The sequence below is a fragment of the Varanus komodoensis genome, unplaced genomic scaffold (assembly GCF_004798865.1).
Source record: "Varanus komodoensis strain SLA01 unplaced genomic scaffold, ASM479886v1 scaffold23, whole genome shotgun sequence".
NCBI classification, from domain to species: Eukaryota; Metazoa; Chordata; class Lepidosauria; order Squamata; family Varanidae; genus Varanus; species Varanus komodoensis.
The window spans coordinates 10,307,391-10,334,229 of record NW_025335627.1 but is presented as its reverse complement, the minus strand read 5'-3'; the positions used below and the strand labels follow the sequence as shown (position 1 = coordinate 10,334,229).

Below are 26,839 nucleotides of genomic sequence, written 5' to 3'. Positions count from 1 at the left end.
CCTGTACCAGAAGCCCTGCCTAGAGGAAACTGGGCACTCATGCAACGAATTGAGAATAAATTTCTTTACATGCAAAAGGGACTGATTGCAGTCTGGGATGCTGCACGGCAAGGCCGTGCCAAGTCCTGCGCCACCTGGCCCTTGCTGTACCCTCGTGCCACCTGCCCCGTCTATTTGCAGCCTTTGGTGGTTCCACTGGAATGGCTATGCTGCTGCAACAGCATCCCAGATGGCTTCCAGCTCAGCAAGATTATCCAATGAACTCCCCACGGCATTGTTAGAACTTGTACCCGCTTAACTGTCCAAGAAAAAGCAATGTCTCTGTTTATTTATAATTTTGATTATTATCTTTAATAACAGTATGCCAGGATGGAAGAGGCAGGATATAAACTTGCCAGAATCAGTCCAGGAAAGGAAGAAAGACGTTTTCTTTTTTATTCTAGGCTTTTGCTTCCAAGATGAGGATCCAGCTGATGTTGGATGCCAGAAAATGAAATAACTTCTTGCCCTCAGCTTACAAATTTCATTGAAAGCCTGTGACATCTGGATCATCTGTGAGGTAACCTTCCTCCCCCACTGAGGACTTCTTCACCTGCTTCTTCAGCATCCTTGACTCTGTCCAAGGTTTGATGAAAGTCTGCACATCTCAAGAACATTCTCAAAGAGCTGCACCTTTCACCTTCCTTCATACTATGTGCACCTTCCACCTTCCTGATACTATGTGCAGAATTGCATTGCAACGCCCTCCAGCTAATCACACAGTTCATTTGAGACAGATGATGTTCATTATAGCCCAGGACCAACTAAGATGGATGCTTATACTCTGTTAGGCAAATGTTTTACTCTAAATTTAACATTTTGCCTTTAATGTGGAAACTGACAGGGGGTTTTTTAACCTCCGCTTTTTGCTTGGTAGACTTGCTGGAGTTTTGGTACAGTTTTTTTAACATTTATATTCTATGGAGACATATGTGATCAGGAAAGATCAGTAACGCAGATGGAACCAGCATTTGCCGGCAAAGAATAATAGGTTTCCGTGATTATAAGTACATCCCAATCTCACTTTATCTTCTTTTCTACCAACAGTTTGAAACATAACTTAAGAGACAGCTTTTATCCTTTGTGACACTGAGAACCCCCAGGGTTGTAATTCTCTCATTTGCTGACACCTGTGTCCAGTGACAGCCACCCATCTCTTTCCTATCGCCTGTTGCGCAGAAGAGGCCACACGGTTTGCCAGTGGTCAGGGCTCCCAGGAGCGGTATGCAGTGTAGTTCCTTGCTGGGACAGCTGGTTGATGGGGCCTCTTCTTCTGACCGTTGAACTGCCAGGGAGTCATGTTCAAATAGTCATTCCGAACAATCTTATTCTTCTTGGCTTTCCTCTGCATGGAAAACAGTAAGGAGAAGAGGGAATACCAATGTTGCTGTCTGGTCCAAAACTGATGGATGAATTTCAGTTACTGCGGCCTGATGATGTGGACAAGGTGCTTGGACGAGTACGTCCCACCACCTGCCTATTGGACCCTTGCCCATCTTGGCTAATTAACAAAGCCAAGCACAGGATAGGGACCTGGATCTTGGAAGTGGTTAACGCCTCTCTGAGGGAGGGCTGGGTACCTGCCCCTTTAAAGGAGGCGGTAGTCCGACTGGTCCTGAAGAAGGCGTCACTGGATCCAGAGATGGCCACTAATTATAGACCAGTGGCCAACATCCCATTTCTGGGCAAAGTGTTGGAGGGGGTGGTGGTGGGACAACTCCAAGCACTCTTGGAGGAAACTGATTATCTGGACCCATTTCAGTCCGGCTTCAGACCCGGGTACGGTACTGAATCTGCCTTGGTCGCCCTGTACAATGACCTGTGCAGGGAGAAAGATGGGGAGTGCGTCCCTGTTGGTTCTCCTGGACCTCTCAGCGGCTTTCGATACCATCGACCATGGTATCCTTCTGAATCGGCTAGCGGGATTGGGGGTTGGAGGCACTGCTTTGCCGTGGTTCCGCTCCTATCTCAATGGCTGATTCCAGAAGGTGGTGCTGGGGGACTATGGCTCTGCACCATGGCAGCTATGCCATGGAGTGCCGCAGGGGTCCATTTTGTCCCCTTTGCTATTTAACATCTACATGAAACCGCTGGGAGAGGTCATCAGGAGGTGTGGGCTGCGGAATCATCAGTACGCTGATGATACCCAGCTCTACCTCTCGTTCTCCACCAATCCAGGTGAGGCAGTGGCTGTGCTGAACCGGTGCCTGGCCGAGGTAATGGGCTGGATGAGGGCCAATAAACTGAAGCTCAATCCAGACAAGATGGAAATCCTGTTGGTTGGCAGCCTGATCCTAGTCCTGAACGGGGTTGCACTCCCTCTTAGAGACAAGGTCCGCAGCTTGGGAGTGCTCCTCGACCCAGAGCTTTCACTGGAAGCTCAGGTGACAGCGGTGGCAAGGAGCACTTTCTTTCAGCTTCGGCTGATCCATGAGCTGCGTCCCTACCTGGAGAACAACTGCCTGATGGCAGTGACACATGCGTTGGTGACTTCTCGACTTGACTTCTGTAACGCGCTCTACATGGGGCTGTCCTTAAAGACGGTCCAGATACTTCAATTGGTTCAAAATAGAGCTGCCAGGCTGCTGACGGGGACTGGGCATTATGTTCACATGACTCCAGTTCTCCGTCAGCTTCACTGGCTCCCCATTGAAGTCCGGGCCCAATTCAAGGTGTTGGTTATGACCTATAAAGCCCTTAACAGCTTGGGTCCTGGTTCCCTGAAGGAGCGCTTACATCCATATATGCCCACCCACCCCTTGAGATCAGTGGGAGAGGCCCTTCTCCAGGAACCCTCCGTGAAGGATATTAGGAGGGTAAGTACTCGGAGGGCTTTCTCTGAGGTGGCGCCCAATCTATGGAATGCGCTCCCCAGAGAGGTCCGCCTGGCGCCGTCGTTATTTGTTTTACGGCGCCAGGCGAAGACCTTTTTATTCAAACGTTATTTTAATTGTTAATATTATTTTTTTATTTTATTTTTCGGGCCAGGTCGACTCATATTGTATTGTTTTATACTGTGCTTATTTATTTATGATTGTGAGCCACCCCAAGGCTTCGGCAAATGGGGCGGCATAGAAGCCTTCTAAATAAATAAATAAATTCTCAGTATGAGGCGAAAGATCCTCTTTGCACTCTACTCACACAACAGCCTGTGCACCAGCTTCCCAGCTTTCTGCGTATCAGTCAAGGGAGTTGCTGGGCGCATTTTTCTCTGCTCAAGGGACAGATGAGCTCCTAATGCAGGGCTGTCTTCTTTGGGGAAAACTGTACCAGGTGCTTTGGAAGCTCATGTATCTTCTCACCAGAAAGATGCATGCAGGCATGTTATCACTGCTTCCAGTCAGTGCATGGCAGCTGTTCTGAACACTGCAAGGTGACCACTGGGGTGCCTGCACAGAAAGCTGCCCTGCTCTCTGGAAATGAAATGAAGGCCTTCCATATCTGCAAATGGGTTCTTCAGAAAGCATCCTTAAAGTTGCAGCTCACCATTTCAATAAGAGGTTTCAGACGACACAAGATGCCACCACACTGATGGAACCTGTAGTCTGTATTTTTATTGTATTTTTTTTTAACTCTGTAACCTGCCCAGGGAGTCTTATGGCTAATGGGACAAGATAAAAATCTAATAAATAAATAAATCTGGAGGGTCACATGTCCTCTGTCCCTGATCTAGAGAGAGGGCCAGCTCTTCACTCTGCATGACACAATGGGATGCCATCCTGGGGTAGGTGGCTCAGGGGACAGAGCAGCAGTGGGAAGGTTTTTGCCCCCCCACACACACACAAAAATGCTCCCCTCCCAGGACCACCAATACTGAAGGCATCCAAAATCCCAGAAAGCAGAGGTTCCTTACCCAACAGAGGTAAACAGCTGATGTGACTACCAGACCGTAGAACATCAGAACTCCAATAGCTGTAGCCATACTTAAGATGCTTACTGGTTTTGGACAGTGAACTTCTGGAGCTTAGCAGAGGGAAAGAAGCTTCAGACATACTTGCACAAACCGCAACTGTGCACATTTATACATTTATTTAGATATTACAACCTTTATCTGTTTTAACTCTATACTGTTCATGGCACTGGGATCTGCCTAGAGATGGAGTTATATACAAATACATCAGAGAAGTGATTTAAGCTAGTGTGGCTTGGCGGTGGGAGCGGTGGCCTGGCACTCTGACGGTCAAGGGTGTGTTCTCTACTCAGCCATGAGGGCCACTGGGGGATCTGGGACCTGTCCCTGACCCTCAGCCTTGCCTAGCCCACAGAGCTGTCACTGCCTGCAGGCGAAAATGGAGGCAAAGGGAACGATGCAAGCGGCAGTGTGGAGAGCAGCACAAACGGCCTGCGCATTTCAAGGCTGCGCTAAAGTGGGCTGCTTTTGCTTTGGCCCAATGTACCCGAAGATCCCTGAAGCAGAACATGCCCCTCACCTACTTGCAGGGGCAAAAAGCTGTGAGAAAGTACAGTTTTGAGTAGGAAACTGCCTGCATGGGGGTGGGGTCCCCATCTCAACTGGAGGCGTGTTCCACCATGGGGCTTCCCAAGGTTTCCGCTTTGGCATAGAAGTGGCCAGCCAAGGCAGGCTGTTGAAAGCGTGTCTTTTGACCCTTGCTGCTTTCTGAGAAACCACTGGCTTCTGCCAGGCAGGTGAACGGAAGGACTTAAGAAGAGCCCTGCCAGCTCAGGCCATGCATCCCTCTGGTCCTGCGCTCTGTCCCTGCATTGGCCAACCTGCTGCTTCCAGGAAAACCTCTAGTGGCACTTGAATACCCCAGCACCCTCCTGCATGTGCCCCATCCACTGGCGTTCATGGCAAGTAGCCACGGCTGGATAGCTCTGCATATAGCAGCCACTCCAAAACTCATCGCAGCCCCAGCGGATGGGGATGTGTGTGAAGGGAGCCACAGGAAACCATTTTCCTGCTTTTACCTTGCACGTGAATTAACGTCCCCCTGTGGCTTGTGCTGGTTTCATAGGGTGCTGGGTCTAGGAGTTCAATCTTGCAGAAGTAATTGTCTGTCTGGTTGACATGTAGTTTCTGCAGGTCGAAGATGATTTGCTTCTCTTCTTCGAGAAACTGAACCTGGCAGCTGAGTTCAGTATTATTACTCTGTCGGCTGTGGTTCATGCTTTTCCAGAAAAGTGAGCAGACTTCTGTTTGATTATGTCCTTTAAGCAGCATGGCTTTCAGAGTCTTTATGCCTTCTCTCTTTGATATGTAGTTGCAGTAAATCTTGATAATTTCACCTCTTATCTCCAGGGGTTTCTGCTCCACTGAAACTGGCTCTTCTAGAAGGAGTGAGAAATACATGGGCATAAGCAGTGATGGCACCAGAGTTAAAATATTGGGGTGGGCAAAGAAGGCGCAAAGGAGGTCTTGAAGGGGGAAAGCTGTGTGTCACACTGAATCTTTACAAACAGAAACACTGCTTTATTTCTCACACAACATTTCAATGCTTTTAATCATCGTACTTTACTCAGGAGCAAATTACCCTATTTTTATTAGATTTAGTAGCATTTTAACCTTAATTAAAATGCTGGTATAGAACTTCATTATATTTTCATGTGGGTGTGGGTGTGCATTGATGTACTGCTAAATGCAACTCCTTACTGAACAGAGAAAAACACATCCTTTTTCTTTCTATTTAGCTTGGAATAACTCGCTTGCTACAGTGGTTGCTGTTGCTAGTTCTTGGGTATACAGAACCCTGCAGTACCTGAATTACCTTGAAGGGTTGGACGTTTCAACCTTTCCCAAGCAAGAAAGCAGACTGACGGGAAAGAAGGGATTCTTGACCTGCCACTGCAGTCCCTGGAACAGCCAACGGCTGTACCTGGAATCTTTGCTCGGGGTGCTAGTCCTCTTGAAATGGTTCCTACTGCTCTTCCCTGCGAAGTAACCCTCTTTCATACTTGCAAGACACCAAAGAGTTTGTCAGGAAGTGGTTTGGCTCTTGCCTGATGCATCACTTTCAGACATCTTGTCTGAAAGTTAGCAGTGCTGGAAGGAAGCTATTTTGATGGAGGCTGCGTGTTCCAGGTAGCTGCTTAGCAAAGGGGATGGAGCACTTGCTCTAAAACTATTTAATAGGTTCTTCCTGAAAGCAGGTGTCCAAATGAGCAAGCAACACAGCTGAGAGCTGCCCTGCTGCAGTCTTCTGCCATGTAGGATGGCAAAGCAGTTTTCAAAGGTACATTTGTCCAGCCCATCCTTTTGCCCCTAAGTGACTCCTTCCCATGAAAGACACATTAAAGGTGCCCCAGAAAGCTGTGGCCACAGCCATGAGAAGAAGCAGACCTGGATGGAACCCAGCAGTGTCTGTACAATCCTGATAAGAGCAGCCAGTTTTTTCTTTTAAAAGAAAAGGTCTCTGAGTCTGAAAGGATGGCCACTTACAAATGGCCAAAAAAGAGCAAATGCATCACCAAAAAAGCAGAGTGAAGGACACTGCTTTGCATGAGGTTTGCAGTTGTTGATTTAGATGTGGAAATGCACCTTTAGACAGAGTATAATTTAAACAGGAAGACAATGCCTCTTGCCCCAGTGAGAAAGACTGACTGACTGACTGAGCTGGGTGGTGAGCACTCTTGCTGGCTGATTTCAAGGCTCTGCCCTGGTCCCCACTCCTTGAGGTACTTTGACTTTAAGCCAGACTTGGACTGGCTAACCCATCAAGGAGAGGATTCCTTCATATAGAGGACTATCATCCATAAAACAGGCCAACAGCACACTGGAGGGTCTAATCATTATATATTTGATAAATGCATTGGCAACCTGTTTTAAAAACTGACGAATGACCCTTCTCTGCCCATAAAAAAAATGCAGAGTGAAACTTCTAGTGATCAGGAGTTGAGACTTCTTGGATCCTTGTAGAGTGAAGATAACCAGTACAGAGCCAATAGCTTTTAAAGATTTTTTTAAGGCCTTAGAAAATGGTTCAAGAGAGGCTCTGCCCCCTGAGGTATTCATTTGTCATGCAGTCATCCCTGGCAAATAGTTTTTTGGAGGTTTTTGAAACCATGCTAAAATCTGACAAAACTTTGCTGGTATCAAAAGCTGGATGAGTGTACAAACCACATGCAATAATCCATCTTTTAAGCCACCTTCTCTTTAAAAAACCACAGCCTCTCCCAAAAGGCAACGATTCCCTCTAGCCTCAGCACAAAGCCCTTTCACACCATCGTGTGAAGTTGCTGGTTTCCTTCCACAATTGAGTCCTATGTGATGAAAAGGTACCCAGTAACTTACTATCAGGTTATGGGCTTTCTCTGTTCATTTTCTAGGACATCTGGGGAATGGCAATTTGCAATAACAACAATATTTTTAAAGCTTGATTACCATTAGCACAGTTGTGGCTTTTAAATACATTTTGTGTGAAAAGAATAATTCTTCAAAATAAACAAGTGTTCCTAAACTTTTGCAATGCATTGTGGTTAGCCAGCCAGTGGCCAGATTAGAGGAACAGCCTAGTTTGTTTGGGGTTTTTTTTTTTGAAACTTTTCAGTAACAGAGGCCAGTGGCAGTCTTTGTGCTTTGATGTGGAATGCTTACCAGAATCTTAATTAGTAATACAGCTCTAGAAAAGATCTGCTCTTTCAAAGAGCAATTGTCATTTTGCTTATTTTAAGGAAACAGGGTCAAAAGTGGGGGAAGGAACAGAAGGAACAAGACTTGTCATCTTCTTCAGTTGGTTATGTGATCTCAAGACTAACAGCTGTACAAAACACAGGCCCAGAAAACATCCTGGTAGGGCCAGCATGTGGGAAGTGGATCTTCCCTTCTTCCTTTTCTCTTGCCCCTGTCCCAGGGATTGGATGCTCTGCCAATTTCTCAAAACTGGTGCTGTTTCAAGCAAGATGAGGAGCACCTGGTAAGGAATGGAGCAACAGCAAGAGCCTTAGGTTTCAAGTGGAGAGATCTGAACATATTACAACTTGCCTCCTTTCCTTTTAATTCCTGCAAAGCAGAGAGCTGGGTGAGCCTCTCTGAATGAAGGATGGAAGACCTGGGATAAGCATTTAAGCCAAGACAGCATTTAAGCCAGCCCTCAAGGCAAGTGTAAGACTGCATTCGCTTCTGCATGAGCAGTATTCATGCATTACACTGTTGGCAAGCTGCTTGGCACGCAGCATGTACAGGCAATCACACCCTGGTATTTGGCACAATATGATGTGGTCACTTTAAGAAATTCAGCCTGGCACAGAGGAAGTCAAGAGAAATTTAAGGGAGCTGGCTGAATGCAAAAAGACTCAGCAGGCAATTAGGCCATTTGCTGATCTTGTCAAGACTTGGTCACTCAGGTCCAGACTGAGCCAGACCACCCACTCACTATGCTAAGTTGGGCACGGTGATCAGAAATCCAGACATATGTGCACGGCAGGCCAAGGGTGACCTGGTTTGCACATCATACAAAGCTACAGTGGGTTGTTATCATGGGTGGTTGCAGGGTGCCTTGGTGTGAATCCAGCCCCAGGGTGTTTTTTCTGCTGTGGGTGGTTCTTCACAAACGAGCCACCCTGAGAACTCATGGCTCGCAGTACAACTATTTGGGGCAGCTTGTTCTCAGGGTGGCTTGTTGCAACATCTGACACCAGCTGGGTGATTTTTCAGGGGTTGTTGAGAACAGCTGAAGACCCATCCAACTACCACCGTGAAGAAAATCATGCTTCACGTGATCTAAGTAGCATTACTGCAATTCACTTTCCTTCCTAATTTAATCTCATTTTTTGACCGGGTAACCACCCAAATGGACTAAGGGAACACTGTGGACATAATATTCCTAGACTTTAGCAAAGCTTTCTACATAGTGCCTCACAACTTTCTGATAAGCAAATTAGCAAAAACTGGACTAGATGGAAAAACTACTAGGTGGATCCAAAATTGGCTGCTAAATCGGACAGAAAGAGTGCTCAGCAATGGCACCTTTATTTATTTATTTATTTATTTATTTATTTATTTATTAAAATATTTCTATGCCTCCCCATTCGCCGAAGCCTCGGGGCAGCTCACAACAAGAAGTAAAATACAAAAATAACAATATAAAATAAATAACAATATAAAATAAGTCGCCCTGGCCAGATAAAATAAGCAAATACTGTTAACAATTAAAATGACGCTTAAATAAAAAGGTCTTCGCCTGGCGCCGAAAAACAAATAACAACGGCGCCAGGCAGACCTCTAGTGGGGTGCCACAGGGTTCTTAATTAATGATTTAGATGAGGAAGTACAAGGAAAGATAATCAATTCTGCAGACTATGCAAAAGTGGGTGGAATAGCCAACAGAATGATGATCCAGGGCAATCTTGGTAAATTTGAACATTGGGCTGAAAGCAACAGAATAAGATTCAAATGCCAAGTCCTCCACCTGGGGAAAAAAGGCATCAGTACAAGATGGGAAATACGTGGCTCAACACAACCGAACAAGAAAAAGGCCTTGAGTTGTGGACAATAGGCTAAACATGAGCCAACAATGTGATGCAGGGCAAATGCTACTTTGGGATGCATTAACAGAAGTATTACTTCCAAATCATGACAAGTAGAAGTTCCTCTATACTCCTCAGTACTCAGACCCCACCTGGAATACTGTGTCCAGTTCTGGGCACCAAGATTTAAGAAAGATGCAGTTAAATTAGAAAGGGTCTAGCGGAGGGCAACTAAAATGATCCAGGGTTTGGAAACAGTGCCCTATGAGGAAAGACTGAGAGAACTGGGCATGTTCAACCTTGAGAAGAGAAGACTGAGGGGGGACATGATATCCCTCTATAAGTACCCCAAAGGCTGTGACAAAGAGGAAGGTCAAGATCTCTTCTTGCTGATGCCATGAAATAATCAGTTCAAATTGCAATAACCCAGATTCAGGTGGACATCAGGAAAAGCTTCCTCACAGTCAGAGCAATACAACAGTGGAACCAGCTGCCTAGAGAGGTGGTGGGCTCTCCCACACTAGAAACATTCAAAAAGAAACTGGACAGCCATCTGAGCAGGATGGTGTAATGTGGTGTCCTGCAACAGCAGTGGGTTGGACTTGATGGCCTTCATGGCCCCTTCCAACTCTACTGTTCTATGATTCTATGATTCCTATTTGGTGCCCTGTTGAAGAAAGGAAAGTGGAGAGTGTACCAGATGCATTCACTATTTATTTTAATTTCATTTTCAGTCCTGAACAAGTGTGCAAGAGCAATTGTCTCCTACTAGAGCAATTTGCATACCTTCACCTCCATTTTATTCGGGTTAGGGTTTGCACAATTTCCCTGTTGTTTTACTACTTTGCCATGACATTGGCATATATTTAGTGGTACTGCTTACTGCTCTTTAACCTATCTGATGGCTAGAAACAGAGATTAATGGAAGGAAGGAACAAACAAAGGGGGTAGCTGAAAGTCGCTGATAGGAGAGATGGAGATAGTTGTAGGTGAAATTACTTCAGTAGAACAGGAAACAACCTTTAAAAAAACATCCACTAGCAAGGGGAGGCCCTGAAGTGGACAAGGACACTGACAAGAGGGTAATATAGGTGTGTTTGGCTGTATAACAGGCAGGTGGTCCTGTATGCTTGTGCAAGACCCTGGAAAAAAATTGTGAACATGGTCTCACATTCATAAAGGCTCAGAAACTTAAGGTGCCTATTGCCGGACAGCTAATTCCCAAGAATAATTTCTCTGATTATTTTCAATAGTTGTGTGTTCAGTAAAATGTCCTGTGTGGGCACTTCAAGGATCACTCCTGCCAAGATGTACTATGATCAAAATGCAAAGATCCCTTAAGTTCGGTGCATCTCTGAACATGTGAATACTCCTAGAGAGAACGAATAGGAACTCAGAAGGTGTGAGGATGTAAGGAACATAGGATTGGTCAGATCAGTCTATTTCTGGTCTGCGCCATTTTCATCTCTGTTCCCCAGTATGGTCATTCCATCCTGTTTTCACAATCATCTGAGATGTTTAAGCATGAAGGTGTGTGTTTAAATATTATTTTGAAATGTATTAAAATGTCCTTTCTCTCAAAATGTTTATTTTATGCATACGCTCTCTCCACATGCATGTTTCAATAGTTTTGGATTTTTAAAATTATTATTATTTTCAAGCAGACACCTTCATCAGAAGACTGAGCATGACTCAGTTGCACTGAAACTCTTCAGCATTCCGAGTGAAAAATATGGGAAGCCAAACACTTTTAACATCCTCTACAGAGCAGCTGGGAAATGAGGGACTGTGAGGGAAAGTGAAACAGGCAGATGGGAGATGCTCTGTATCACTTCCATAGCATCGTCTGGGAAATGTCCAATAGGTATTACTCTTGAGGTAAATCTGCATGCACGGCTTGTGTTGTAGGAGAAATGCAGTCTCCCAAGCAAACCTTGACATCACACTTGGCCTACACAACTGCTTTTCCTGGGAATAAAATAACCTCTCCCACACTCACACATGACTACAGATTTCTGTAAAGCTCATCAAGGATTAGTAGATGGGAGGAAGAAAGACTGTCTTTGGATAGTTTTCTTCTTGGGAAAAGAGCAGAATGAAAAGAAATCATTATTTACTTGGGTGAAACAAACGCAGTGATGGAAGGGAGACACTGTGTGCCAGGCAAAGTTGGCTTTCTTTCGTAGCAGCTTCAAATCCTGTGAAAAAGTGACTCTAAAGGGAAGTTCAGACTAAGACTCATACGCATGTCTAGTTTACATGGAAAAATGCTGGATTCAAGATGTATGGCTACTTATGTACTTTCTGTAGATTTCACTGCATTGTACATTAATCTACTTTGAATTTGCCTTGTCTAAGGTAAGAGAAAGAAAAGTTGCTCACACTTAGGCTCTGTGCAGTTCAAATGTCTATAAAAGGCCTTGATGAAGGCGACCTGCTTAACAAGCCTGCAGATGACACCAAGCCGCAGGGGAAGCCAATCCCATAGATTACACGTTCAAGGTTCAAAAGGATCTGGCCAGGCTGGAACCCTGGGCTGAAACTACCAAGCTGAAATGCAAGGGAGGTAAATGAAGTTGCATTTACCTCCCCTCCCCAGTCACAATCCTGTAAGCATAGGATGGCAGCACTACAAGGAAAAAGAACTTTTGTGGATCACGAGCTGAGTACATGTCAACAAGGTGGCATGGCTGCTGAAGGAGCTCGTGCAGTCGTGGGATGCTGCAGCAGGGGCACAGTGTCCAGCTCAAGAAACCTCTGTGCTATCCTGCCTTAGGTTGCCTGTCCAGCTCAGGGTTAGGGTTAGAATTCTCTGCAAATTCCAGAGAAGCAGGTGGCTAAGTCTGAGGAAACAAAAGTGACCATGACTGTGGTGGCATCTTAAAGACTATCTAATTTATAGCAGCAGGAACATTTGCAAAGTACAGGTTATTCATCAGAGGCAGGAAATATTATCCACAGTGACTCTACCAGCCAATGGGGCAGAAGACCTGCAAATCATTCTTGGGTGCTGAGAATCTCAGCATTTTTTTTTCATCTTCCAATGGCAACTTTCTGGTCCTCATGGCTGTGCATAAATGCTTGAAATCATGTGGGCAACGACCAAAGCACTACTTGGGATAAGATTTTAGCAGTCAAGACATGGGCTTAAGTGCCATTTATAACTTGCCCGTTCTCATTACTAGCAGAAAAAAAAGAAAGCATTAATACAAATTAATATATTTTTAAGTGCTGCAGAATAAATTGTGCATAATAAAGAAGCAAGAGAATTCTGCTAACATATCTAAGCAGAGTACTTTTCCATAGGTTTATCTTGGGGACAAGGAGTTTGCACTGGAAGTCTCTGCCCTGTATGCCTAACTGAAATGCTTTAAATGTTAAGGCAGGCCATGGTTAAACACTGTATTCCAAAACTGGTAACTCCAAAAGTGTGCATTGAAGAATGTCTAGTTGTAAGGGGTGGTTTTCCCTCCCTTTTGTTAGATTACAGCTCAGGGCCCAGGAAACACAAAGCAATCCCTCGCTAAGCAAAGTAAAAGGCTTTGCTTGTTAAATCCCTGTGAATCAGGTGGTTCCCACTCTAGCCCAGTTAGCACTACTGAGGCATGGCTTTTCTGCATTCACTGAGAAATACAATTAAGTCTGTCTCTCCACAGTTGTCTAGTGCTATATTGTCTGGCCATCATCATAGCCAAGAGCCCTCCATAAGGTCTACTCAGAAGTAAGTCTAGTTTGGCTCTCTGCAATGTACTGTGCTCCTTGCACCTTCTGCCTCTATTATTGCATCCTGTTCAATGTAGCTGGAGGATGGTGAATTGCCACTCAATTAGCCCATTTCTGTTCCTTATGGGAAAAGGCTTTAATTACTGATTTCCTTGCAATATTTATTGCAAAATTGTTTTATTTAGCAGTTGAGGGGAGGGCAGAAATCAGTAAACCCAAACTCCTGCCCCCAGGGAACAGGAACCAACTAATGAAAGTATAATTAAAATCCATTCATCAGTAATGTCCCTGCAGCACTGAGCAAGAAATGATAACAAGCAGAAGCTGCAAGGCACAGAAGCCCTGAAAAACCTGAATAAGATTTTCCTAGTTCATACTGGGAAGGCTGACACTGTATTTTTTCAAAATAATAATCAGAAATCAGGTCTGGACAAAGAGAGAAGGAAAAGAAAGAGGAGGGAAAGAGAGAAAACCTCACTGGGGATTATCATAATAACCGAATGAACACTAGCAGGGTAAGGCTAAAGAGCTAGTATGGAAGCAACCCTAGAATGGAATTATATTTGCTGTCCACTATCTGGTTCTCTTAAATCTTATGACAGACAGGGCTGATTTGCTCTGGCCCAAAGACTTGCTTTCCCTCACCCTAATATGTCAGCAGCCATTTTTAAAGCAGAACCTGCTACAGCCAGAACCTGAAGGCCCCAAGTTACTAGTATTGGCACAAAGTGCCACAAGATGGAAAGGGATCGTGTCTCCTGTGTTCTGCCCGTAGGAATAGGCAACAGCATCATTCTATTTTTCACCCTTTCCCTCTCTAATACATCTTCTGTAGCTAAGAAGCCTTGCAAGGCTCAGTCCATCTTTAATTTGTATTGGAGCAGTCCATCCTGTATGATGAAAACCCAGCCTTATCCATACTTCCTTCCCATATGTTCATTCAGATCATCTTATTTTACAAGTTAATCCAGCAATTGTTGAGAAGGAACCAGCTTTATTCCAGTATTTATGAGTGCAAGTCCAGAGTTTGCTGCAAGGCTAAATTTATCCATATGCAGCACTTTGATTGACACAGGAACATGCATACAACTCACTAGGAGTTATTCCCAGAATCTGGAACTGAACAAGATTTCTTAAAAAAATACAGAGTGCATCAAAAGCTGCTTACATAGAAGCATAACAAAATACACACACACTATTAGTCTGCTAGGCAAATTGGCTGTGGGATGTTAATAAGGTTGTACAGCCACATTTGCACATCCAGACCCCAAGGATAAAAAGAAAAGCAGTTTGTTGCTTAGTTGTATCTTTCTTTCTCTCTCCCTCTGCCTCTGCCTGTCTCTCTGCAGAAACCTTACCCTCCCTACAAACCTGGAAAAAGAAAAAAATGCCTCAGCCATCATTATCTTCAACTAGTTTGCCCTTCATAATTGCATAAGAAACATACCGCTTCCTGTTTTCAGTCATGGCCACCAGGGTATTTCTGGCACACTCCCAAACAAGGCTTGCATATGACAGCTTTGCTCCAGTGTTCCCCACCATCACCACCATCCCAGCAACTGGAGTTGCCTCTGAATCTAGAGGTGCCCTTTATTTATTTTGAGGAACAGCCATCAATGAACCCACCTTCCAAGAAACTTCACAATCCCTTTTTAAAGCCCTCTCAGCCTGGGGGCATCATCTCAACTTCTGACCAGGAATTCCAACTGCCCCAAGCACCTGACATTTGTTATAGGAGTCTGTAGCCAGCAGAGGGCTGCAGACTTCATGGGGCCACACTGTCTGTCCCCACAGCATGACCAGCTTCATTGTATGCAATTGAAAGCCAAAGAATCCATAATGGCCAGCAGGCCAGAACCTTTGGTTTGCTTCTGCTCAAGAGTTTTAAGAGATAAACTGCTCAGATTAGGAAATGGAGCTCAAACACTTATAGGCCACTGCTCTGTTTCCATAAATAGGTCTCAGTGGAAATGCGTGATTAAGGTTTTCCTTTCGCCTTTCCCCCCTGTCCAATCACCAATACTATAGTCTTCGTACTAAAATGAAGGAGGAGGGGAAAGGGAACTGATGCTGAGTTGCCAAGGATAAAAAGCAAGTTCACCCTATGAGGATAACACTGCTGGCCTACCATACAGGGACAGAAATATTTTTTTGACTGCTGCCTTAAGAGTAAGGCTTACCGTTGACCTTGAGTCTACAGGAACAATCATTCTGCTGCACATTTTAGGGACCACTGGAGATAAGAATAAACACTGGGAGCTCCAATGCTGTTCTACAACTTTGCAGAAAATCCATTGCGAACTAGTCATTCCTGGTTTAATCAGGAAGCACGAATTACAAGGCAAAAGATTACAAGCGAGGGGGAGAGTCAACTAACCAGGGGTTGTTGACAAAAAGTGAATGGCAGCAGAATATTTCCATGGAATTGCTACATTGTGCCTTTTAGCAGTGTTAAGCGAGATAATTCATCTCATCCTGGTTTATAAAAGTAAAATCAGTATTACCAGTTTGCTCAGAACACCAGAAGAAATGCTATGTAATTGCATTTGTAGTATGAGCTGTCGGATAAAATTTGTCCTTGCTGGACCACTTGAGAGCAAACTTCCCATAATGCAACAGCATGAGGTGGTTCATTTTAAGTCCATGGGGAACTGTTGTGGCTGCGTGGGCCCTAGCGCTTGGCCCAAAGCTGAATGAGAAGGCAGCAGATCAATGACCGAATCTCCTGACTTAAAAATATTGCATCAGGACTGTGGTATGTGTGAGGGGCAGCAGGGGAGGGGTAGTAGCCCTTTTCTCAGTGAAAATCCCCCCTGCTGTTTGCCCATGCAGACTCTGTGTGAGTGCCTGTGTAAGCATAGTCTGGAGCAGGAGAGCTATCCAGGCTGGAAAAATGGTGCAGGGCAAAAAAGTTAACGCCCCTTCCTCACATTATCTAATGATGGAGGACACATGCTCACAATTTACTGAAGGGCAGGCAGATAAGCCATGGAGGAGCTTTTCAAGCCGCCTCCCAAAAACGGACCACTGTGACCAGATTAGATGCCAATTAGATGGGATATAAGCTTGTCAGTGCTTATTAACTAGGAAAGGTACAGGGTGTCGCTGCGCAGTGGATGCTGATGACAAGCATTGTGGTGTTGCCATCTCCTTCATACCCTCCCAAAAGCTTCCAGATGCCTCCAGTTGGTAATGTTTGAATAAAATGCTCAAGTAGATGGACTTTGATGTCCCCCAGAAAGGCATCATTATCATCATTATCATTACATTTGTATGCCACTCGATAATCCATAGGGCTCTCTGGGAAGCTTACAATAAAACAGAAATAACACAAATTCAATTACAAAGTACAATAATATAATCAAAACAAAAATACAAAAATTAATGGGACTCAAGAAATCTAAATCCAGAAATCTTTATGGATGAGATCAGAGGTTTGTGTGAGTCCAACTAAGAGAGTTCAGCATTACAGCCCAGAAATATTTGCAATTGACACAAGTGGGGAAATACTTAATTTACTCTGGGGACTGGATACAATTAGAATGTGGCTGCCCCCCCTCCCCTGACTTCTGCATTGGCTAGTTTCCCCTGCAGAATATTTGTATGACCCAGATTTTCCAGCTAGATTTTGAAATGAATCTTCTCACCCAAAATACAACAGCCCTTCTTGCACACTGGCTTTGCCTGCATCTTAACTGAAGCACTACTGGTTTCACCTCCATAACAGCCATTTTGCTAATGAAACACTGAGGCCAACACTTGCTAAGGGTATCCTAAAACAAGTGCATTACAGAACAATGACTTGAACTTGGGGGTGATGCATCCACTGTACCACCTTAAGCCTGACTTGGCCCTCAGTGGTCACTAAATAAATATTATCTGCCATTTAAAGCTTGTTGCTGCCCACTTGCTTTTTTAATCATCAGTGTATGGTATCTCAACGCCAGTGGTCAGTTTGATGCAGCAAGCTGAGAATTATCTCCCCTGGAAGAGCTATAAGGAGCTCTTGAGATAACCAAGCATAAAGACATGCTAAACCTTTAATCAAGACAGAAAATGAAAACAATGGGAAGGATCTTACGATGCCAAAATTTAAGATTTTATGTCTCCTGTTTGAAAGTAATACCTTTAAAAATAATAGATCAAAACAAGCCAGAACTTGTCCTGGAAGCAGAAGTGACAAAACTGAAGCTACCATATTTTGGCACATCATGAGAAGGCAAGATTCATTGGCCAAGACCATTGGGCTTGGGAAAGTTGAAGGCAAAAGGAGAAAACCACATATGAGACAGATCAATTTTGTAAAGAAAGCCACAGCCTTGATTTACAAGAGCTGAGCAGGGCTTTCAAGGACAGGGTGTTTTGGAAGGCCTTTATTCATAGGGTCACCCTAAGCCAGAGACAACCTGATGGCTTGTAACAACAACAAGCCTTTAACTATAACCTTGCTGGCGATCGCTCAGAGGAAAAGTTTGTTTCATTTTTGTCGTTCTTCCTGTGGGTTCAGACAATGCAGTATCTCAAACAAATATGAGGGTTATCACATTGTGTGAACCCAGCTGTGCTAGCGACCATGGCTTCTTAACCATGAACAACTAATGGAGAGAACCCATTGGTGGCTTGTTCACCACACACCATTATCCCTACATAATAATCCATGTTTCAACTACACCCCACAGTTCAACGACAACTTGCACTCAACCCATGAGTGTGGGTTATCGTGTTGTCTGTACCTAGTCTATATGTACATTATGTTGCCATTTAGAAGAAACTGTAAAAGATGGAGACATACTTTAAAGGCTTCGGGAATTTGAAATCACCTTAGTTAATAATAATTTGTAAAAGTCCTGGCATTCTAATGTGCCCCCAGAACTGATGTGACACCTGTAAAAATCACATTCAGGTGGTGCTAACAAGAAAAAGAGACGGCTAAGCAGGAATAATTCAAAGTCTGAAAGATGCACTAAAGTCTTAAGTTCTCAAGCAGAATGCTTCTGCTATTTGGAATCCATACAAATGCAGTTTATTTCAGATATTAGTTTATGCTCAGTCAGTAAGGGCATTATTCTCCCCAAAGGACTTGTGACCAAACTGTCCCCTAATTTTTCATCGATTGATGAAAAACAGTCAATAGATAAAACAAATCAACAAACAATATCAATAAAACAAATATTCTTTTATGCAGCTTTAACACTAGATATTCTGTATAAAACAGATGTTTGAAGAGAAGAGCCAAGAATGAGGTTTAGGTTTCTGCACTTTTACATGCCAAGGGAATAATTTCCAATTTATGTCTGGCAGCTTTTCCCAAAGCTGGCACCCTCCAGATGTGCTAGGCTATAGCTCCTATCATCCCCAGCCACCTTGATTGCTGGCTGGAGGGACAGAAGCTGTAGCTGAGAATACCTGGAGCACACCAGGTTGGAGAAAACCAGAGTATGGAGCTGCACTTCTAAGGAAACCTTCAACTACAACTCTGCCCAGGCTGTTCAGTTATGAATACATTCATTCCACTTATACCCTGCTCTCCCTTCTAGAATCTCAGGGCATTTTATCTATGGTCCCCTGCTGGTTTTTCGCCCAAGGCAAAGACCTACTTAACTTCGGCAATTAAAAGAAAGAAGTTTTCATGTGCCCTGAAAGTCCTCTATGAACATAATTTATAGTGATTAAAGTGACACTTTAAGTTAAGTGATGGTGACACTTTATTAGTGCCCAGGGATGGTACCCTTATTTTCAACCCTCCATTATTCTGAGCCCAGGGCAACCCAATCCTAAACAAGCTTGTTCAGAAGTCCCACGGAATGAATGGGCTTTACACCAAAGTAAGTGTGCATAAGACTGGATCCCATCCACAACTATGTGTGCATAGGACACAGTCTTACTTCCAAAATTTTAAAACAGTCTGAGAGATTTCCTGCACGGTGCATCAGAGAGAGAAAGAGAATGGTTTACCTGTTGTGCAAGCAAGGTGAATAATGCTGAGTGTGCTAAGAAAGATCCAGAAGATCATGGTATTAAAAGGTGGGCAGGACATCTTGATCCCCCAGAAACGGAGCCACAGAGTGAGATGGGGCAAAAGAAAATCACCCTCTTGGGTCAAGAGCAAGCCACCTCACCACTCTTGTTCTCATCCTTTCCTCATACTAGCACAAAAATGCAGACACGTCAAACCTCTTCGTTGCAAACAGGAAATCAAGCTCTTTGATGACTGTTCCATTTTATCTTGGTTTATTCATGCTCCTTTTTCTCAACACCTCTGCTTGCTTGCTTGCTTGCTTGCTTCCAGATCAAATAAGTTCGGTTGTAACCTGCATCCTGGCCTGAACTATGTCCCAGAAAAGAAATTGCAGAACACCCGCCCCTGCCCCCCAGCTCCTTCAACAGAGAACAGGTATTGAGCAGAGCTAGAACACACTTTAGATGTGCAGCCATTCTGTGGGCTGTAATCCTGCAACAGGCCAGGCTTCATCCTCCTGTTCCTTGTCTGTCTCCCTCATGCTTGGCAAGTGTGCCTCTTGGGAGGAAGAATGCAGCCACTGTGGAACTAGGCAAAGCAGAACGGTTGTGCCACCTCTGCCCCATGCATCTGATTTATTTATTATTTATTAAAAGCTTTTCTAACCAGGTCATGTAACCCGTCCACTACAAATGCCTCAGGATGGCTTGCATCTTGCAGAGTCCCAACCCAAAATGGGCATCCCCAGGTCCCACTCTTCACTGCAAATATGAATGACTCATTGAAGGCAATTAAGTCTCCCCATCTCCCACCCCCAGCAGACCCATGTACAAACATCTCGGCCCTTGCTGGCAATGCTGTGCCAAGCCCTGGGCTCCCTTGTGGCTGCACACAACAGAATTAATTCTGTGCCTGCCCCATCCTCTACCTTTTATACCATGCAGTGTTTCTGGGTCCTGAACCAAGATAGAGGAATAAGGCATGGCTTGACAGATCTCTTTGTGCTTAACAGCCTTTCAGAGTGACTCCTGCAGTGGCCGACAGGACTTAGGTGATGCCAGGTCATGTGATCTTAGGGCAAGCCCCAAATTTCCAACTCCTTAATGCTAAGGGGGTGCCACTAAAGCGTAAACTCTAACCATAGAGCAGTGCTTCAGCATCCAGTTTCCCACCCACCCCCTTCCTACCAACAGAACCAGTCCATGCCTCCTACATGAGATTTAGCACCAACCCCACGTCCTCAGCCCCCCCACCTCCCACTGTATCCCCCCTTTCCCCCTGCTGCTTCCATTAGCCACCCTTGTTGTCAGCTACCTCCTTCCTGCCCAGGATGTCTTAAGCCCTGCCTGCCTGCAGGTTTTCTCTTCTCAGCTTTCTGAATTTCAAACATGCTCTGCAGTTGGGATCTTTTTCCTTTTAAAGAGGCACACCCTTTCTTAGCCTCCCTAGAAAATGGAAACTGAAAATCTGTACTCCAGGGATATAGTCAGCATTCAGCAGCCATCACAGGAGCTGCGACTTGTTGTTGCAAAATGTATTTTTGGCTATGAGCACCAAGCACAGGTGGCTTCCTTGTGAAACTAGCTAGGAAAGTCTGGGCATGCAACAACCAAATTTGGTTCATGAACTGCATAAGGCTTACGCAACATTCAACCCGCCAGCTGAATGCAGGCCACCGGCTGCCTCTGCCTGCTTGACGACCCCTCTGTTTGTGGCGTGATAGCTAGACATCCTGCTTTGCATGGAAAGAGCTGTCCATGGGAAGCCCTCTATTTGATGGGGCCCTCCAATGGGCTCCCCGTCCAAGCCTGGTTTAAACCAAAGTACCAGAAGCAGGCAGAGCCTGTCACAGGTCGTGAGAAAAGATTGCCGGTTTGCAGTGAGCATGGGGACAGCAGGCCAAGCCCCTGTCTAGTTTTCCTTCCTGTGTGAAGATGCTCTGTGTGTCTATTTAAATACTAGATTTGCATTTGTACATATAACTTAGCAGATCCAAATGCCATCCAAATTGGTGCCCTCCCTTCTCTGGCAACAGATACATTTCCTTCTTTCTTGGCCGCACACAAGGGGCTGCCTTAGTTTGCAGTCCCCGAGCCAGAACTGCCTTGTTCAGCAGCCGGGGACAGGCCTCAATTTGTGTTCGGGTGGGCTAGTCACGGGGCGGTGTGTGGCTCCGGGCCAGCTGTTCCAGGCACAGCGGCTATCCGGGCTGACCACTGCTGCTTCCCTCAGCTGGCCTGGGCTGGCAGTCATCCCTTAGGAGGGCAGCGGGTCTGCTGGCCACATGGCACACACTGCTCTCTCCGCCAGCACCGCACATGGCTCTGCGTCCCGCAGCATGCCCCACCTGAGCTACCTGCCAAATGGTCGGGCCACACCTGCAGGACTGGGATGAATCGTCCAGAAGCCTTGCACGGGTGTTGGAGGCAAATGTTGTGGCATAAATAGTCCAGCTCTTCTCTATGAGCTGCCTGCCTCCCTGCCATCTTGTGTCCTGCAACTCCATGCTCTCCTCTCTGGTTTTATTCTGTTATGTATCCTCTGAAGAAACACTTCATCAGCTTCACCACAGCACTGAAGGGGCTTCTCCAAACTGTAGCTGAATGCCATGCGGAAGGAGAGGGCTGGGGACAGAGTCAAGCAGCAGAAACAGACGGACAGAGGAGGTGCCAGGATGCTGGAGGGGACAGACGCCTTTCCCAACTCAGATGTACAGATACACACGGGAAAACACATGAATGCTCATCTCTCCACATCGCACCATGCTGGGATGGGAAAGACACTTGATTTCCTGGTTTGATCCCCTCATGTGTAGATAGGAACAATCTCTGTGTATATATTTATCTTGCTATGATGAGTTTGGATCATGCCACAGACAGTCCAGGCATGATGAGCCGGACTGGGCAGGATGCCGAAAGCCCCATTCCTTGTTTTTTTCTAGGCTCTCCAAGATCCAAAAGAGTTTTAGAAGGAGTGCCAGGAAAGAGGAGGAAGCTCCCCAGACCCAGCAGAGGTGCCCATGCCTCAACTCTTTGTGAGCACGAAGGTCTGCCCACTGCTGCGGGAGAAGTGATGCCACCTCTGCAGGTGGAAGGTGGCTGTCCCCGTGGCAGAGGGAGGTGGCGAGTCCTCGTGAGAGGACTGCTTCTCAGACTCAGGGCAGCAGGGAACAGGAGCACCTCCCAGGACAGGGGAGCTGACTGGAGACCTCCTTCGGTGGCAATTCTGCTTGTACCCATTGATGGAGAGAGAGAGAGAAAGGATTTAAGTAGATGGCCATTAGGAAGGATGTTGAAAGCCCCATTGCTCACCTTTTCCTAGCTCTTCAAGATGCAAACCACTGAAAAAGGGCAGTCTGCTGCACTCTCAAAGAGGAGGGCGCACCCGCCCATTCAGATTCACAGGGCCCACCCACCCCGAAACCAGCAGCAGGAGCTTTTTCTGGGGACCCCACCCCCAAACCTAGATGCTGTGTGGGCTGTGCTTCTACAGGCAGGCATGACTTGCTTGCTAGAACAAAGTAAATGGAAGAAGCAGGACAAGCAAGACTGGGAATGGAAATTCTGTCTTGAACGTGGGTGTATGTTATGGTAGAAATAATGCAGATAGTGTATTGGGTGCCGTGGGGTTCCTTCCTCTCTTGTATGATGAAGAGGAAGAACAGCCATGAGCAACTGAAGGGCGGGGGGGCGGGGTCTAAAGAACAACTGCACAGATTCAATCAGCGGCTGGTGATGCTCCGCTTGAGGAGAGACGGGTAGGCCCAGGAAATTTCCTCCGTGGCTGCTGTGATGAGGGTCCTACTGGAAGAGAAGAAGGTGCCGGGAATCACCATTTCTCAACATAGCTCTGAGGCATGTGAATTTATTCTGAGGGCAACTGAAAACTAATAAGCCCCCATTCATTCATTCTTACGAAGCGTCGTGTGAGGGGCTGGAGCCTTGACTCTCATTTCTGGGGCCAGGAAATTGCTCAGTGGCTAAACACATGCCCTGCAGGCTGGAGGGCCCAGCTTCAGTCAATGGCATCTCCGTGTAGGGTTGGAAAAGGATCCTACCTGGAACTCAGGTAAGACTGACCTAGACAAACCAATGGGTGGATTCAGGATTAGGCACCTTCCTAGGTCCATATGCTCCTATGAACGCTTCAGATGTTCACCTCAACAAAGGCTGCCTAAAGTGTATGTGGGAGGAACAAGCTCCATATGCAATACTGCCGGGCATATGCCAGAGGAACCTACAACCCCATGGGGAAAGGCTGTGGGTCCACACCTTATCCCCCCCACCACAAACACATGCTTTTAGCCACCTTGTGTCCAAGGAAAATGCTTGGACAAGTGCTCCTTTCTATCTGAAATTTGGGAGGTGTGATTTCCATGGTGAACTCCCATGCATATAACAGAGTTCAGGCTTACACTAGAACTGTACTCAATATTGTTCACAGGTGAGAGGGAGGGAGGGGAGCGGTGTGCCTTTTGCATGCCAGGGGCAAGGGAACACAGTATTACAGGCACGAGATGCTTGCTGGGCCTTACAGCGACATCAGTGAAAGGGAATGAGCAACTGCGATTCAGACAACTGACCATGAAGGATTCGCTTAATGAAAATGTGCGGTGTTGCTTGATAGGGGAGTACACTCCCAGGCCCGAAGCTGGAATCTGGCCACCAGGGGGCCCAGACAAGTCCTTCAGGTTTCCCAAGACAGCCGGGCCTCTTCTCTGGCTCCAGCCCACCCTCCCTGACAAGGAGTCTATTGGTAGCTTGAGGTGCAAAGTCACTGGTAGAAATATCTTTGGCCTACAAGAGGCTGGCCTTTTGGCCCTGCTCCTCTTGCCTCCCTCACCCCTTTTTGGCCCTCACCTCCCTCAGGATGCAGCCATTGAGAGCTCCTTGGAACTGGAACACGGCACTCTGCAGGAAGAGGGTCCACATTCCTACCACAGGTACAAGATGTCGTGCAGGAAGCTCTGCTACCGCAGAAGCTCGCCTTTCTAAGACATTACTCAAGAAGGTCACTCGAGAACTTGAACTCCTGATGGGGACCATCTCTTCTGTCTTCAGGACTGCAACCTGAGAGTAGCACCCTGCAGGGAGGAGAAGAAAAAGGGGCTTCAGCTTTTAACTGGAGCAATGCAATCACTTTCCTGTGCTTATGAAAACATGTCCATGACCAATTCCTGGAAGGCCATGCTTAGACCAGAAAAATGACCACATGGAAGAGTTTGTTCCCCTTTTTTCTAAGCTACTGGAGATATCAAAAATAGAACAAAATAGGACCATGTTGCCTTATTTCACATCCTGAAGGAGAAAAGTTTACTTAGATCATTTTATTTATCTATGTATTTCTTACACTCCCATGCATATAACAGCTCAGGCTTACACTAGAACTGTACTCAATATTCTCAGGTGATCTAGACAATATTGTGACCTTCCACCTTTGATTCTTTTTGTAAAAGTACTTGTGGGTGGGGTTGAGGGTTGAGGCAGGAAAATGTGGGTTTTTGCTTTGTTTTTCACTCAGGAAAAAATGCTGGTCCCCACTGGTACAATTGCACTATTCTGTTATGCCACAGTGCCCTCCAGGGGTGATGCATGGGAAAGGCAGGAGAGGAGAAGCTTTTCCCCTTCCAGGCCAACTGCCAGCCCCAGTTCAAGCTAATCAACTTGGCACACTAAGCTGTTGCTGCAAGCCGCTTTTGCACTGAGCCGGTTCTGAACTGGAGGCTGCAGCCAAGTGCCCAATATGAGGAAAGGAGGGAGATGGGACTGGGAACAACAGTCGATGACTGGGAATGATGAGGCTAAGCAGGGTTGATATGACTAATATGAACAGGGGTTTCCAGTGGAATGAGGATACAGAGAGGCTCTTGCTTGCATGTCAGGGCTGGGAAGCAAAAACCTAACTGTGGGTAGCCTGAGACCCCATCTCCATGCGAAACATGCAAACAGAGTGGCTCTGGGGGTGAATCCATGGGCCAATCCCGCTGGAGCCAAGCTGAAGGGGTTTGAGGCCACAGAGGCACGTTGGGCCAGGCCTGCTGCTTGCCCAGCACATTGCGACATGGCCTGCACTGCCCCCCAGCACAGCCTGCTTTGGGTCAGAGGAGCAGGAGACCCCCAGGAGGAGCAGCAAACACTGCTTTCTTCTCACTAAGTAGCCATTCCACTCTCGTTGAGAGAAAGAGAGAGGGGATGTAAGTAGATGGCTTCTGCAGCATCCGTGCTCGGGGCCTGGGCGCTTCCCCCGTAAAGGCAGAGTGCCTTAGCAAGCCATACTGGGAGAAAGGTAGGTGAGAAGGGAAAGGATTGGACCGGGGAAGGTGCAAAGCTGTCCTGCACTCATGTCCTGCCAAATGTCTCGAGGGGCTGGCTGCCTTGGCTGACTGACAGCTCCCTGTCTGAGGATGAGGTGTGTGCAGGGAGGTGGCCTGTTCCAGCAGGGCTGACTGCTCAGGCTCTGATCCCAAGAAGGGGTGAAGCGGAGCAGCTCCAGCTGCCCTCCAGGGCCCTGGGGACTGCCTGAGCCTGCAGGGGGAGAGGTTCGCGCAAGGGCCGCTGAGGGGCCCAAGCCACCCGCCTGTAGGAACGGGGAAGAGCAACAACATCCCGAGCAGGGAGATGTGGGTTTTAGGTGTGAAATCCAGCCTCTTGAGGAGGTGGACCTGACAGTCCTCATCACAGTCGGAGGGTGGCCCAAACGGGATCTCAGAGGGAGGAGCGCAGGCCTGTCCACTTTCACAGTGCTCCTGCGCCCATGGACAGGCCCTGAAGGACTCACAATGTGCTCACCCAGCCAGGGGAAGGGCGGCTAGGTTGCAGCCATGAGCCGTGAGGGAGCCCTTTCCTCAGGGACCCCGTGTGCACAAAAAACCCCTGAAAAGCGCATGCACACATGCTTCTCTCTGCATCTCACCATATTGGGAGGGGAAAGGTGACGGATTTCCAGTTTCAATCTCCTCAACACTCTCTGTCTTTCTGTGATGCATTTGGACCGTGCAATAGGCAGTCCAGGCTCAGAGCTGGACTGAGCAGGAAGCTGAAAGCCCCATTCCTCGCCTTTTTCTAGGCTCTCTAAGCTTCAAAAAGTTTTCAAAAGGGGTGCAGAAGAGGACACAGCTCTGCAGACCTGGCAGAGGTGTCCAGGTCTCAAGAAGGTCTGCCCACAGCTGCGGAAGAAGTGGCTCCAGCTGTGCAGGCACAAGGCAACCATCTGCATGGCGGAGGGTGGTGCCACACCTCCAGAGGGTCCTCACGAGAGGACTGCCCCTCAGGCCCAGAGTCCCCTGGACACAGCATGGAACATCAACCCCATGCTGGACAGGGTCTCCACCTGGGAGCTCATCAGCGACCTGGGTCATGGAAGCCCCACGTCCTCTGGAGGCCAGCAAGCAGATAAACAGGAGCTGGCTCCCCGGGGCTGGCTCCGGGAGGCAGAAGTGGCACTGAATCCCAGTCTCTCTTGGGAGGGAGAGCACTAGTGCCTCACTGGCCAGCCAGGCACCACAGGCCCTAAAGGGGGCTCCACAGTTGGTGGGAATTCCCAGGATTACGGAATTCTGCAAGCATGGAGGTGTTCTGGGAAGTAGCTTGAGAGATGCTAGTCCCTCATGGGGAGCAATGAAAACCAGAAATGGGTGGAATGGAGTGCATTGGAGGGATCGCTGGATCTAGCTATTCTCTGGAATTCTGCATTCAG

General features: G+C 46.6%; 1 protein-coding gene across 1 annotated transcript; it reads right to left on the bottom strand.

Annotated features, from left to right (window-relative positions):
- Positions 1–328: 328 nt before the first annotated feature.
- Positions 329–19,364, bottom strand: CD28 (CD28 molecule). The gene is made up of 4 exons (XM_044431937.1): positions 19,141–19,364; positions 4,969–5,328; positions 3,893–4,002; positions 329–1,384 (listed from the first exon to the last, which is right to left on the bottom strand). The coding sequence occupies exons 1-4, from the start codon at positions 19,220–19,222 to the stop codon at positions 1,244–1,246; spliced, it is 693 nt and encodes a 230-aa protein (XP_044287872.1). The 5' UTR covers positions 19,223–19,364; the 3' UTR covers positions 329–1,243.
- Between the last annotated feature and the right edge of the window lie 7,475 nt (positions 19,365–26,839).

Bases quoted from the DNA above. Each gene is read 5' to 3' on its own strand.
- CD28 (XM_044431937.1), bottom strand. From the start codon at position 19,222: ATGTCCTGCCCACCTTTTAATACCATGATCTTCTGGATCTTTCTTAGC. The intron at 5,329-19,140 runs GTAAACCATTCT...CACTCCTTCTAG, and splicing joins TCACCTTGCTTGCACAACAG to AAGAGCCAGTTTCAGTGGAG. The intron at 1,385-3,892 runs GTAAGGAACCTC...TTTTCCATGCAG, and splicing joins CAGCTGTTTACCTCTGTTGG to AGGAAAGCCAAGAAGAATAA.